This window comes from Diplotaxodon limnothrissa, linkage group LG6 (genome assembly GCF_057381915.1).
Source record: "Diplotaxodon limnothrissa isolate DT_005_m linkage group LG6, D_limnothrissa_male_GT1.1, whole genome shotgun sequence".
NCBI classification, from domain to species: Eukaryota; Metazoa; Chordata; class Actinopteri; order Cichliformes; family Cichlidae; genus Diplotaxodon; species Diplotaxodon limnothrissa.
This window is the reverse complement of record NC_140601.1, coordinates 26,283,422-26,297,736: the sequence shown is the minus strand read 5'-3', so window position 1 is coordinate 26,297,736 and position 14,315 is coordinate 26,283,422. Positions and strand designations below refer to the sequence as shown.

Below are 14,315 nucleotides of genomic sequence, written 5' to 3'. Positions count from 1 at the left end.
CCAAAACTGCCGTCTTCATGATCCATTAACAAGTAGGAGTTGTGTCCCTCCTGTGGCGATTCATCCAAACTGCCGCCGGTTCTCTGAACCTCTCCTGCTCACACAGGCCTGCATACACACTATTTGCAGCCTCCCTGGTTAAATTATAAGCACTAACCAAACTGTTATATTTTCATACACACAGCAGGTGTAGATGATACTTACATGTGAAGGGTGGAGTGGTTAAAGGCTGCTGCTAAACACAGGTCAAGACACAAGAAAGGGTGATGTGGGTGATGTAGCACAAACGTCTCTCTCTCTCTCACACACACACACACACACACACACACACACACACACACACACACACACACACACACACCTTTCACTGAATGACACGTAACTCAAAAGCCACCCGCCAAACTTATCAGGAGCACCTGGCTGATTCCCATAAAGCTTCCAATCACAACCCAGAGAAGTCACAGTGGCCACACTGGGCTGCCATGTGGCGACCATCAGAGACAGAGCAGAGGTGACAGTAGGTTCTCCTACACTTTCCTTGGTTCGCTCCTTGATCACCCACCTCACCCGTGTGAGTTGAATCACCCAAAAACATGCCGGGCGCCCTGTTTCTCTGCCTCCTAGTGTCTTCTGTAATCGCTGCAGAAAAAGGTAAACTCTTTAAGAATTCTCTTGACTCTCTTTAGTTCTCGTCACTGCTCTAAATGTCAAATATTGCAATGGGAATGTCTTCCTCTAAGTTCATAACAGTGTTGCAGATTTACTGATGTCCTGTACACGTTTGAGCTACTCTTTCACAACTGTGCTCCAGACTAGAAGACCTGTATGTTTTATGGATGGTTTACCCATTTAAAGAAAAAATAAATAAATTCCCGTTTCCTAAAAAACTTTCCAGCTCATTTTGGTGATTTCCTGACTTCCCAGTGATGGGGATCTCGCTTGTGAGAGAGAAAGGCGTCTACAGGGTGAAAGTAGTTAAAACTGGGACACTTTTTCACAAAATGTTAAGAAAGAATCATAACAATTACAGATACTCATGTATTTATCCTTGTATCCTTGTAAGTGTATCATATTTTAACAGTTTGGGTTAGTTTTTTGAGACTTTAGCATCATCACTGTGATTTCCCCTGGAAAAAAAAGTAAAACTGGCACGATACATTTTTAAGCATTACATTGAAAAAAAACTCAGATGTCGCAAATAGGGATGGGTACCGGTGTCCGGTGCCATGATGGCACCGGTTCTGACATAAACGGTAGTAACCAGACCGAAAAGCAGCGCACATTTCGGTGCTTTATTTCGGTGCTTTTTTTTCCTGAGCTGTGATACACTTCTAGCCAATCATTTTACGTTTCCGAGGATAGTAGGCGGGGCCAGGTACGTACGTTCTGTTAGAGCAGAGCTACAGATTAAAAATGCCCAAGGCAAAGCGGTCAAAAGTCTGGCTGTACTTCACAGCAAAATATGCAAACTCAGCAGCCTGCAACAAGTGCTTTAAGCTGATACTGTGATACTGTCAAAGGAGGAAACACCTCAAATCCGATGAAACACCTGGCGACGCATAGCGTTTTTTTTAAAAGCCGAGAAATGCGCAGTATTTGATAGCTTGCTGCGAGACCTCACACCGTGCACGTCGGGTGTGGTGCCAGTTATCGGACCGGAGCAACATCCCCCAAAAACCCGAAGAATAGAGTCCTGGCCCCTAGCTCTGCCAGTGTAGCAGAAATGATGAGGATGATGATGCAGCAGAAGCCGTTCTTCTCTGCGTGAGTAGCTTCATGTTGTTCGAGTGTAATTTACGTTGAGTAGGCTAACCACGTTATTACATTAATGCAGGTAAGGTGAACTAGCAAACATCATCATAGCTACATGCAGCTGTCTTCTTGTTTGATGGCAGATACTCCCTTCACCCTGGCCAAAAAGGCTAAAATGACCAAAGAAAAAGTGGAAAACAGTTAAACATGAGAGGTTTTTGGACAAAGTTTGTGTTTTTTCCATTGTTTAAGCACTGCTTCCAGCCAAGAGTGATGCCATATATGCCACATAGCTGCAGAAAAGGCTAACATTGTTATCTTTTTACAAAAAAAAAAAACAAAAACAGCTGAACATGAGAGGTTTTTGGACAAAGTTTGTGTTCTCCATTCTTTAAGCACCGGTTTGAGCACCGTTTAAGCACCGGCACCGTTTCAAAAGTACCGATTTGGCACCGGTATCGGATAAAACCTAAACGATACCCATCCCTAGTCGCAAATATGAGAAAAAGTAAAACTCTTATATACAAAGTACTATTTCATTTATTTTATTTCATCAGAAGATTCAATAACCTCTACATTTAAAAAAAAAAACTTGACTTTTCTTGAATTATTTGATGATTTGGGGTTTAAAGGGTTAAAAAATATGCTATGCCACTTCTCTAATTCTTTTGTGTCAGATGCCATCTTCTGGGTTAAACAAACCCTAAAAATAGCCCATCACTGAAAAGATCAGATCAAACTGTACAAAGTGTTGTTTCTTTGCATTTTAGTAACACATAAAATTGCATTTCATTGTAAACAAATAGGTCACATTCTATAGCAGTTAATAAATCCACAAAGATTTATTGAATAGGTTAAACTTCAAATACAAAAATACTTTACAAAGTCTTTAGTAGAAGTAAAAGCATTATGATGAAGACTCAATTTATTATGTTTTGGTTTTTTTTCTCTGAGACTCAATTACTAAAATTCTTTATGCCTCCTAAAATCTAGCACAAAGCAAAATCAGTTTCCATCGACAAGACTCCTTTTTGGTGCCTCGTTTTTTTCTTATAATTCTCATGCAGATGCAGATTTATTGTTTCCAATTTGGAATATTGGTGGACTACCAATAAGAAGGAAAGTCCAGGACTTTCATTCTATACATTTTGATATCAGCCATTTATATTATTATGTATTAGCAGTGCTAGCAGCATGCCTTCAAGACTAGCAGTCGTGGTAGTGCAGTCAGCAGGTTAAAGGTCAACCACTATGGCCTTCGACAGTCCCACTAGAGATGACACAAGCCTGTAAGGACATTTTTCTTTATAGTATAAGCACTGACATCCTATATCGGGGGTCTCCAACTCCAGGCCTCGAGGGCCGGTGTCCTGCAGGTTTTAGATCTAACCGTGGGTCAACACACCTGAGTCACATTTTTAGTTCGTTACCAGGCCTCTGGAGAACTTCAGGACATGTTGAGGAGGTCATTTAGCTATTTGAATCAGCTGTGTTGGACCAAGGACACATCTACAACCTGCAGGACACCGGCCCTTGAGGCCTGGAATTGGAGACCCCTGTCCTATATACTGCATATGTGTGTGTGTCACTAAGTGAGTGCAGACTTTGTTTCCTGGTCTTATTGAGACACTGAAAAAAGGAAGTAAAATCTCTCTGCACAGTTGAGTGTTTAGTGTGTCTCCTGTCTTCCTGCCTCAGACAGCGCCCTTCCTGGACTGAATAACACCAAAGATGTTGAAGCCTTCATCGACTCTGCTGAAGTGGTGGTCATCGGATTCCTGGAGGTCAGACAAGAAAATTGCATGTGAATAAAAAAAGGTCTCAATCATAGGCTCAGATAAGTTTGGGGATTTTTTTTAAAGCAAAGCCCACAGTAGCTGTTTTGCGGCTTAGTTTATTATGTTAACATGCATGTGGAAACCCAGACACGATGAGACAAATTAGCTGAGAGTGAGACCGTGAGGTCTCCAGAAATACAGCCTTTGTTTGCACCCCGGCCTCGGTGATGCTGCTGTCACGAATACGTTTTGAAAAAGGATCTGCTTCCCGTGGCCACACCTTTGGCAGTGCTGGTGCTGTAAGGACACAGGGTGGCTGGCTGTCCCACGGTGGCGAGCTCTTTGGCCAGACTTTGTGTGCGGGGGAAGATGGCAGACTTGACAGGAAATACATAGGCATCTGAAGATCTGTGGGATTGGCTCCATTGCTCCTCTCATAAACAAGTGCAGAGACGAGGGGAAGGTTCAAGAGAGGATAGTGGAGGAGAAAGACAGAGAGCACACAAGGATAGTTCATAGCCGGACCATGATGCTGAAGGCAATAAGAGACAAAAATATTGGTGCTGTGACTCACTGAGAATGAACACATATTACAGGCTGCGAAATGAGAAAACGGACTGCCAGAGCTCATGCAACAGACTCTCAGAAATAGACATGATTCACCTTCCTTTGAGTCAGCCTCATCTGTCTTTTCTCCCTGGCAGCTGCACCTTCCAAATTGTTGAGGGTTTCTAGTGTCCCCCTGGAGACACTGGTGTTCTCGCTCAAATTTTACATAAGATAGGACAAACAGTAACAAACAAATAGTGAGGGGGAGAAAAAGAAGGGAAAAAAAAGAATTTACATGGTAAGTTATGAGAGGAGGTTGAAACGGTCTCCCTCTTTGTTCCAGGGAGAGGAGAGTTATGGCTATAAAGAACTGGTGGAGGCTGTGAAGCAAGTCAGTTCTGTCCCCGCAGCCATTTGCTCCGTGAAGGAGGTGTGGGCTGAGTACAACCTCTCCTCGGATGCCATCACTCTCTTCAGAAAAGTACTGCACATATTTTCAGTAATAAACGATGTACGATGTCTGTTTTCATGAATGCGATGGTGATGCTGTGTGTGATGCTTGCAGGCAGATAACCACCAGGAGAACATTGATCTTTCTGAGGCCAAGGACTTAAAAGCTGACGGTCTTGTAAACTTTATTTCTGTGAACGAGATCCGATACATCACAGAGTACAGCCAAGTGGTAGGTCCCACTCATGTCTTCTTCACGGTCCTCTCCTTCTATCTAATATTATCTGTTAAGTTAACATTTCAAATACTTTTAATTAATTGAAAAATTAATGAATAAAAAGCAAAGATCCATCACACAAAATCCCCGGAAAAAGGTGGATTGTTAGAATTTTATTTCTCACATTTTGAACCCCACTCTTTTCTATGTCCTCATCACTCTCTTTTCTCTTCTGTTCCTCTCAGACAGCAGTGGGTCTGTTCAATTCAGAGGTGAAGACACATCTCCTGCTCCTTGCCAACAGGGGGAGCAAAGATTTTGTTGAGCTCAAGGAGCGACTGGGAGCCCTGGCACCCGAGTACACAGGCAAAGTGAGAATATTCCTTAGTGTAATTCAGGTGTAAAAGAGCAGCTTTGAATAAATCTGAGTGCTATATGCATCGATCAGCTTCACTCTGGAGTGTGGAAATAGAAAGGGCTCATGAGAATACAATAAGGTTTGGCTTTTTTGCTTCAGTACATCATCATAGTGGATTGAAAATCAAACAATCCATAAGTGACTGAAGTGCAGACTTTCAGCTTTAATTAAAGAGGTTTAACAAAAAAAAGTATTGACTGTTTAGGAATTACTTTCATTTTTAGACAGTCTTTAATTCTCGCTTTAATTTCAAGGTAACTGGGTAAGCATAAGAGCATAACACGTTATCAAGTCAAACATGGCAATGTTATGGCATTATGGCTACTAATGGAACCGGCTTAGGTGTGCATTGCTCATGCCAAGTCAGTCACCTGATCTGAATCCAATAGGCATTCCTGTTCAGTTACTGAAGACAGTGAGGTGTCTGCAGCTCATGGCAGGAATAAATATGAATTTATGAGGTTTAAATATCAATTTCCTGCCTTTAGGTGAGAGGCAGGTTACATCTTGGACAGGTCACCAATCTATCGCAGGGCTAACATATAGACAGACAACCATTCACGCATGTGGTCAATTCAGAATCCCCTGTTAGCCTAATCCCATACAGTGAGAGGAAACCAAACACAGGGAGAACATGCAAACACCACACAGGTGGGAACTTGGAAACTGCTTGTTGTGAGGCCTCAGTGCTAACAAACAGCTTTAATATAAAATCGTGTTAATTTGTCCAATTACTAAATCCTAAACAGTAAATGAAATACTTTTGTTAAACCTCTTAAGCTAAAGCTCAGAGTCTGCACTTCAGTCACATCTTGATTGTTTGATTTAAAATGCGCTGTGGTGGAACACACACAAAACTGTGTGGCCTGTTTCTATACTAGTTGATCATTAGACTGCAAACCACGTGCATCCTTCATACAGCACTTTATTCTACATCCTTTTATCTATCTCACATCTACACTTACAGACCCTTTTTGAATAAGCAATTAAGCTAACACGCAAGACTTTGGACCAAGTAGAACTTATTCAATCTGGCCAACGAAAGTATAGACAGGGATACAAAATTCTTTAATTACATTCTGCCAAAAATCAAATAACTTGATCTAATCTAATTATGTAAAATGAACCGCCTGTGTTCCAGTTCTTGTTCGTGCTGCTTAATGGAGCGCTGAAGTCCAACTTAAAGCCACTCGAGTACTTTGGCCTCAAGCCGAAGGACCTCCCACGAGTTGGCATCTACGATGGTAACTCTGACACGAAGTGGCTTCTACCGGAAGGAGAAATTTCTACAGAGCGAGTGCGGGAGTTCTGTGAGTCTTTCTTACGAGGAGAACTGAAGGTGAGCAGCTGTTACTAAAGCTTAGTCACTGCTCTTGACCGAACACATCTATGGTTGCGGTGTATACAAATCCAGTTTGAAGATTTTAATTTATTATGGCAAAATGATCATTCTCTTGAACAAACAGAGGTCAGTATCCTCCAGGAAAAATTGCAAATGCATTAGCCCACACTAGTAATGTACCATGAGCCATCTTCCATATATGAGCCACACAAAAGACAGGAAACCCCCCCCCCTCTGTGTATACCAGTTTGCTCTGTTACACCCCACAGAGCTCCAGCTGGCTGTGAGTTTCCACATCACTAAACTGTGGCATTAGAAATCTGAATTCAACTGACATCATTTTCATTAAATGAATCAGCCCTTAAAAAAAAAAAAAAAGAGAGAGAAGCAAAAATAACAGCAAAACACAAGAAAGCATAATCTGCTTAAAGGTTTAATCATAATAATCTTTTAGAGAGCACAATTGCTGATGAACCTATCGATGAGTTAATGCTTCTTTCTCTACTTCAGATTATAGTTGTTATAGTCTAATCCAAAATGTGTCATCAAAAGATGTATTAAGACAGAAAGAAAACCTGCCACTGCTATTTGCTTGCTTTTTATTTTGCGTTCAGTTTCTGGTGGGCTTTTTTTAAGCTCTCAGCTGCAGATATACTTTAAAAGGAAAAGCTTTGACTCTCATCTTCCTTTTATAAATGGTTCAATCACATATTTACTTGAATAAAGGAATCCATTTAGCTTATAAATATGTTGCTTCCCCCAGACGCTGTCTTTTAAAATGCTAAAAGATGAATACATTTATAATGTTCAGGATTAAATTACTTAAAAAAAACAAACAGATGTGGCCAGCGTAAATGAAAGTGCTCATAATGCATCCGTGTAGCTGCCATGATTGTAGTTTATTCATGAATTGCAAGACTTTGAACTTTCCTCTGAATAATGCTGAATTGATAAGCTGTCTTCTGTATTTCACTTATTGCACCTTTATTTATTTATTTATTTATTTATTTATTTATTTATTTATTTTCAGGGGATGAAAGAGGCTGAAGAAAAGCCTAAAACAGAGCTGTAGGACTCAAGAAGAAAATGAAAATGAGCTTCTTATTTACAAAATAAAATGAGTAAATTTGAATGAAAAAACTAGATTGATGTCTCTTTTCTCATAGGACTTATACCCTTTGAGCAGACAGGGAATTGTTTATATTTATGAGTGTCCATAAGTATATTATGTGTCCTTATTTATTTTCCAGTATTTGTTATGTTTTGCCTGTTTACACGAGTGTGAGTCCGTCTGCAGTCTGGTTAGTTGACCACAAGTCACTGGCCGCAAGTCGCAGTGATCTGGCGGAGTTTGTTAGTCTTGTCCACTAATGTTATTGTCAGAGCCACAACACACCAACCTCAGAGAGACTGACAGAAAGCATGCTGGGAAGATGTGGATGGAAGCACTGTAGTAAGTGGTAGTTTCTCGAATGATTCATTCTGGGGAACAGTGTTCAAATAAAGTGAAAAACACCATCTGTACAATATAAACTAACATGAAAATCACACACAGCCCTAAAGCGGGGCATCTAATTCAAGATTAACGTAAAGTTTCACTACAAGACATATCAGGATCTAAAAAAACGGAGCATATTTAGCTACAGAGGCTGTAAAAGTTCTATAAAAGAACAACAGATGGGCTGAAGACATCAAGAGTAAAAAAGGTTTGGGCTGTTCCCAAAAATATTCTCTCAAGCAAGAAGGGAATTTCAAGGCCCAGACTGGGATCAGTATAATTAGTGGTGCTGCGCTGCCAAGCGGATACATCCGGCGGAATCGGGAAAGCCTGGCAGGTGAACATTTCTCCAAGACCAGATGGAATATACAGTATGTGTCCCCCGCCATCTGAGTTTGTTTACAGCTACAAGTGAGACGGCTGACAGATGAGGCAGTGTTACATAAAGTGCTGGGGGCGGACAGACATGACAGCGTTTTCATCAAAAGGGCAAATTGTAAGTTAAAGCCTCTGTAGGGTTCACGTTTCCTTACGTCTGATATTAAATATTGCTGCCCCTCTCGTGCTCTTCTTAAATAAACAAGATGTTGTATCACCAGAAATTAAAGTATGATTTTATTTGCATTTATTGTGTTTATATTACTGTCATTTTTAATCAAGGTTCCTTCTGTCATCACATCAAAATACAAAGAACACATGATTTAATACAGAATCGCATGGCCTCCTGTGGTTTACAGATGATTTTCTTAGAAATTCTGCTAAGGCTGTTTTTAGTTCTGGATGCAGGTGGGACAAGCTGACGAACATTTGGAGAGTATGGGTATGGGAAGAAAAAAAACACATAAATAATTCCATCATTTCCTCTTAAAAACAAGCAAAAACTGTTATTTGCTTTGTTTTCCTCAGAGCATAGAGTTTAAGTACATGTAGTTTCTGTTGCTCTTTACCTTATATGTCTTCAGTGCAGCAGACAGACTGCAGCCATGCCAACTGCAGATGTTCTGCTCAACAAAACTCACTCCCAACCAGTCGTGGCAGATGGCCGCCTGTCCATGAGCCTGGTTCTGCTTTAGGTTTCTTCCTGTTAAAAGGAGTTTTTCCTTTCCAATGTTGCCAAAGTGCTTGCTCCTAGGAGCTCCTATATGAGGAGCTCTTTTTTCTCGAATTATTGTAACATCTTTACAATATGAAGCACGTTGAGGCTACTGTTGTTGTGATAAAACTGAATTAATTTTAATTGAATGTGTCCTTCAGTGTGCACATTAAACATGTAGAAGTGTTTTCTTTCATTTGTGCTGTGTTTATTTGTAAAATTAGAAACAGTCTAATGTATTACTTTATGGATGGACTATTGTTATTCATTTTTATGTTCTTAAAGCTTCCTGAAAATTCAGTTCAATTCAATTTTATTTAAATAACACCAAATAATAACAACAGCCTTACAATAATACAGAGAGAACCCCAACAATTATTCAACCCCCAATGAGCAAGCACTAAGGCTACGTCCACACTCATTGTTAGTCCATTTAAAAATCTCTGTGCTTTTCCTGAACATTTTGCCGCAACGTTTCAACGAACCGGAAAGTAAATAAACGGCAGACAGAAATGAGACAGGCCGAATCTTCTTGCGTTTCATGCATGCGCAGTACTGGAACGTAAGCGTTTTGGGCCTTTTCAATGTGGACGCACAGCTCTGTAAAAACGACTGAAAACGCTAGTGTGGACGCGGAGCGTTTTCAGACGAAAACACCGTTTTCAAATCTATCCGGGCTAGTGTGGACGTAGCCTAAGTGACTGTGGGAAGGAAAATGTCCCTTTTTGCTGGAAGCAAACTCCGACAGGAAGAAGACAGGACAAAGGACACACTGTGGGAGGGGGGCAGGTATTAATAATTACTAATGATTAAATACAGTGTGGTGTATAAATTGACTGAAAAAGAAATAGTCATGGGATTACCCCAGAAACCTAAACCTATTACAGCATAACTAAGGGAGGATCAGGATACCCTGATCCAGCCCAAACTATGAGCTTTATCAAAAAGTAAAGTTTTAAACGTAATTTTAAAAGTAAAGAGGGTGGCTGTCTCCCACATCCAACCTGGGAGATGGTTTCACAGAAGAGGGGCCTGAAGGCTCTGCCTCCCATTCCCAAAGGGAGTTTTTCCTTCCCACTGTTGGCAAATTTTTCTTACAACTGATTATATGATTATTGTGGTTTTCTCTCTAATATTACTGAATTGGTGCTTCATAAATATCACTGACCTGAGTTGAATCCACTGGATGTAGAAACTCTTAAAAAAAAGAATATGACACCACCTATATTACTGTAGCTGGTGATCATGGACAAGATAAGGCCACAGCTTCAGCTGCTTGATTCTGTAGTTTCCACTATTGTAGGTATTAGATTCATGAGTGAGCTCATGAGCTTGTGGGATTGATGGTATAAGCCTCAGGGCCATCTTTCATGACATCTGACATGTGAAGCAACAATCTCTTCCTCCTGCTGCTGAACCCAAACATGATCCTCTCTGTTCTCTGGCTCTCACGGTCCTGTTGGGCTAAACTAAGCAGTAACTTGGCTCTTACAGCCCAAAGTAAACCTCATAAATCTGCATCTAAAACTGGCCTCTCAGTAAGACAAGTCTCTAATAAGTAAGCAATAAGTATACTGTAGGTAACCGTCTTTAGCCAAGTGTGTAACTGGTGTTCCCCAGTTTTTCAGAAAAAAGGCATAAAATGTCACATGATGCTGTTTGTTTATTCTTCTGAAAAGAAGTGGTAATGTATTTAACAGAAAACAAAAATTCTTTACTGCACATTTTTTGATTTGATTTTGATTTTATTGATTAGGATTCAAATATCTCAATGAATACAGAACAAAGATCTACCACAAAGCAAGAAAGCATGAGACAAGGCTAATCAAAAGGTACTGGCTGAAGCATTTGCTTATTACGCCAACCCTTTTAACAAAAGATCTTTTTGCATGCAGCTCCTGTACACAGGGCAGAAAGAAAAAGACTTTCCCTCCATATATTTATAGTGTGCAATGCTCTGAAACCACATCAATGTACTTTACAGATTTAGATTACTGTGTGTATGTGTGTTTACTGCTTGTATAACAAAACTTTTATTACTCCCTTACTTTGTGCGGCACACAAAAAGCAAAAAAGCACAAGTGTTTTTCATTTTTATTATCAGTATGAAGTTGTAGCTTCATATGCTTATTAAATAGATGGTATGTGTGTGAGGTTGTGTAGTAGTAGTGTGTGTGTGTGTGTGTGTGTGTGTAGTGGGGTGGTGGGGGGCAGCAGTTTAATATCGATGGGTTTTTTTTAGGAAATGTGTTTTGCTGGCTTGATGAAAGGTTTTGTGGTAAGTGTGAAGACCCATCCATCCAATTTACAAAAATAGCCTTTATTTTGAAAGATGCAGATGGCATCTAAACATGCAGAAAAAAATGTAGATAGCTATAATGTATTATTAGAGCTTCCTGCAGGAGAGCTCAACCTAATACATTTTTTTTTGTTCTTCCTCCTGAATGCCACAAAAAACCTTCTGTTTGTCGAAACATGACGTCACACAAGTGTCTTGTGGTGGTTTGATGGATCAGGTGACGAGAAAGAGGACCGGCTTCAGCACCATACAGACCTCGTGTGCCAAAATGTGCAGTGAGGATGTGCTAGAAGTCCATGAGATGTCCAACACCACTGCTGTGTTGGGTGAGGCTGATTTAGCTGACAGGCACCTTGAGATCAAACAGAGCCCTACTCTGGCAGTTGCTGAAGTTTCGTGATGCCATGAAATAAAAGCTCCATCCTCTGCACAACTCTTACAAATTTTTAGTCAGTGAAGGGGAAAGCATCTTCCCACCCACTCTGTATGCAGAGGGGGCAGACTGCTGTCAACCTTAACTGAGGATACAGTCAGGTGGTGGAAAAAATACTTTGAGGATCTCCTCAATCCCACTGGCACACCTTCCATAGAGGAAGCAGGGTATGGAGACAAGGGGTATGCCTGTGGCTGGGGTCACTGAGTTTTATATAAACTCTGGTGACAGGGGCCCTAAGACCTAGAGTCCCTTTGCCCTTGGATTGGTGGTGGCCCCTATTTTTAAGAAGGTGTGTACAAAGTTCAGGGAGATCACACTTCTCACCCTCCCTTGGAAGCCTCAGCCTCCCCTTGTAGACATGAGAGAGGAGGTGTAAATTTAGTTTTTATTGCTAATAATAAATTAAACTCATTCATGATGGCAGCTGGACTACTACCTAGAAAAGAATTTCTAGGTGTAACTGAGATGGATGTGGTCTCAGGATCTCATTTTGCACTGGGGCACTTTACAGCCAAGTGTGAAGCAATCTAAGGCCATAGTTCTCCCCCAAACACGGTGAAGAATCCACTTTGGGTGGGGAATAAATTGCTGCCTAAAGTGAAAGAGTGCAAGTGTCTCAGGTGGTTGTTCATGAGGGAGGAAACAAGGGATCTGGAGATTGACATTCAGATAGTTGCAGCGTCAGCAGTGATGCAAGTACTGCCATCTGTTATGGTGAAAGCGAGCTGAGCATGAAAGGAAAGCTGATGACTTAGCAGTTGATCTATGTTTGTACCCTTAGTTATGGAAACAAGCACTGTATGCCAGAAAGAATGAGATCACAGATACAGGTAGCAGAAACAAGCTTCCCTCAAAAGGTTTCAGGCCATCTGTTAGACATAGGGTGAGGTGCTCAGTCAGTAGCGCCTCAGAATAGAGACACTTCTTCTCCACATCAAACGAAGGAAGCTGAGGCATTTTAGCATCTAAGATGCCTGCAGGATTATCTCCTGGGCAGAACTGTTTGAAGGGGCTTGAAACTGGGGGTGCTGAATATATGAGTGTTTGTGCGCGCACGCTTAGTGCAACACATGTGAGGCAGAAACACAGGTGAGCAAATTGATTATGAAACACTTAAAAAGTATACCAGTCTTTCAACTACGAGTTTTCTTTAGACACAGCAGTCAAGATGTGCATACACACACAATAACCTATGTGTGTGCAGCTAACCAAAACCTAAACCTAACCCTAAATAATGACATGAATCATTTTTGAAATTTAAAATACATTTATCTGTTTTTTTGCATTTGCAGGGGTTACTGTACTGTACTTCCCGCAGCATTGCTCTTAAGGTTTTTCAGCCATGTCCAAATAGGAAGAGAAACCCAATAAATGCAGGCGAGATATATCTCTATATCTTTACAGCTAGCTTGGGAATGCTTCACTGTTCTCCCATGACAGTTTGAGGAGGTGACAGGGGAGAAAGAAGGCCTCTGTTTAGACTGCTTTTATTTAAGCTGGATAATTTTTACTGCTAATTGTTTGTTGTTTTTTGTTTGTTTAATATACTAAAGGAACAGCTAGAACTGGCTCTTGCGGTAACACTGTTGTATAACAGCACCGTGTCCGACAGTTCCTTACTCTTTTCAGATGTTACACTGTAATATTTAAATGTTGCTGAAATATATTATGGGTATTTTAGGTACCTTACTGCAGACACAACACGAACAAAAGGAAATGTCATGCTTTTCTCCGAGCTTCCACACGCAGCCTGAGGTAATGGTTTTAAAAAATGCTGAATACAGTCCTCTAACTGGTCATTTGAAAGTTGTTTGTTGCAAAGATATGAGGCATGTGCATCATGCAACAGGAATAAAGCTGGTATGGATAAGAGTTCCAGTAAGAATGGCTCTGCTTACCCATCACCCATGAGGCCATCTGTCTGATGGATATAGACGTCTTTACTAGATACTGATTCTGTGTAAACTACACAAAGCTCAAAGAGAAGCAAATGATGGTTAGCCAAGAAAAGAAATTCCAGATTTCAACCCCACTGAAGTGTCGTGGAAGTATTTACAAGAACAAAAACTGACCGTCTTGTAGTTAGAGATATTTTCCTTTGAAAGGTGAAACAAAATTTCAGCAAACTGACAATAACGAGAAATTGTCCCTGCTTAAAAAAGGGAAATGATAACTTCTCAGGAATTTATTTCTCTACGTGAGAGCATATCTTCAGACCAAATGTGAAGAGGTCATTTTCTGATTGAGATCTTTGTGCTTTTTTAAATTTGTTTTGTTTTTAAATTTAGCCCCACAGGCTGAAAATTAATTTACCTTTTTTTTTTACTTAATACTTATTGCTTATTACTATTTACATACTTAATGAATCACTTTGTAATTCAACTATTGTTTCTTTGACTTTTCTTTTAGTTGTTTGTTGATATTGTAATTCACTGCTAACTATTAGCAGTAAAATGTGTTTGCGATAAAGTCAATATGCAACA

At 40.4% G+C, this 14,315-nt stretch overlaps 1 protein-coding gene across 1 annotated transcript; it reads left to right on the top strand.

Annotated features, from left to right (window-relative positions):
* The first annotated feature begins 525 nt into the window (after positions 1–525).
* On the top strand, positions 526–7,597 carry erp27 (endoplasmic reticulum protein 27). The gene is made up of 7 exons (XM_085356024.1): positions 526–651; positions 3,451–3,536; positions 4,423–4,560; positions 4,645–4,761; positions 4,992–5,117; positions 6,306–6,503; positions 7,537–7,597. The coding sequence occupies exons 1-7, from the start codon at positions 594–596 to the stop codon at positions 7,576–7,578; spliced, it is 765 nt and encodes a 254-aa protein (XP_085212150.1). The 5' UTR covers positions 526–593; the 3' UTR covers positions 7,579–7,597.
* Positions 7,598–14,315: the final 6,718 nt, after the last annotated feature.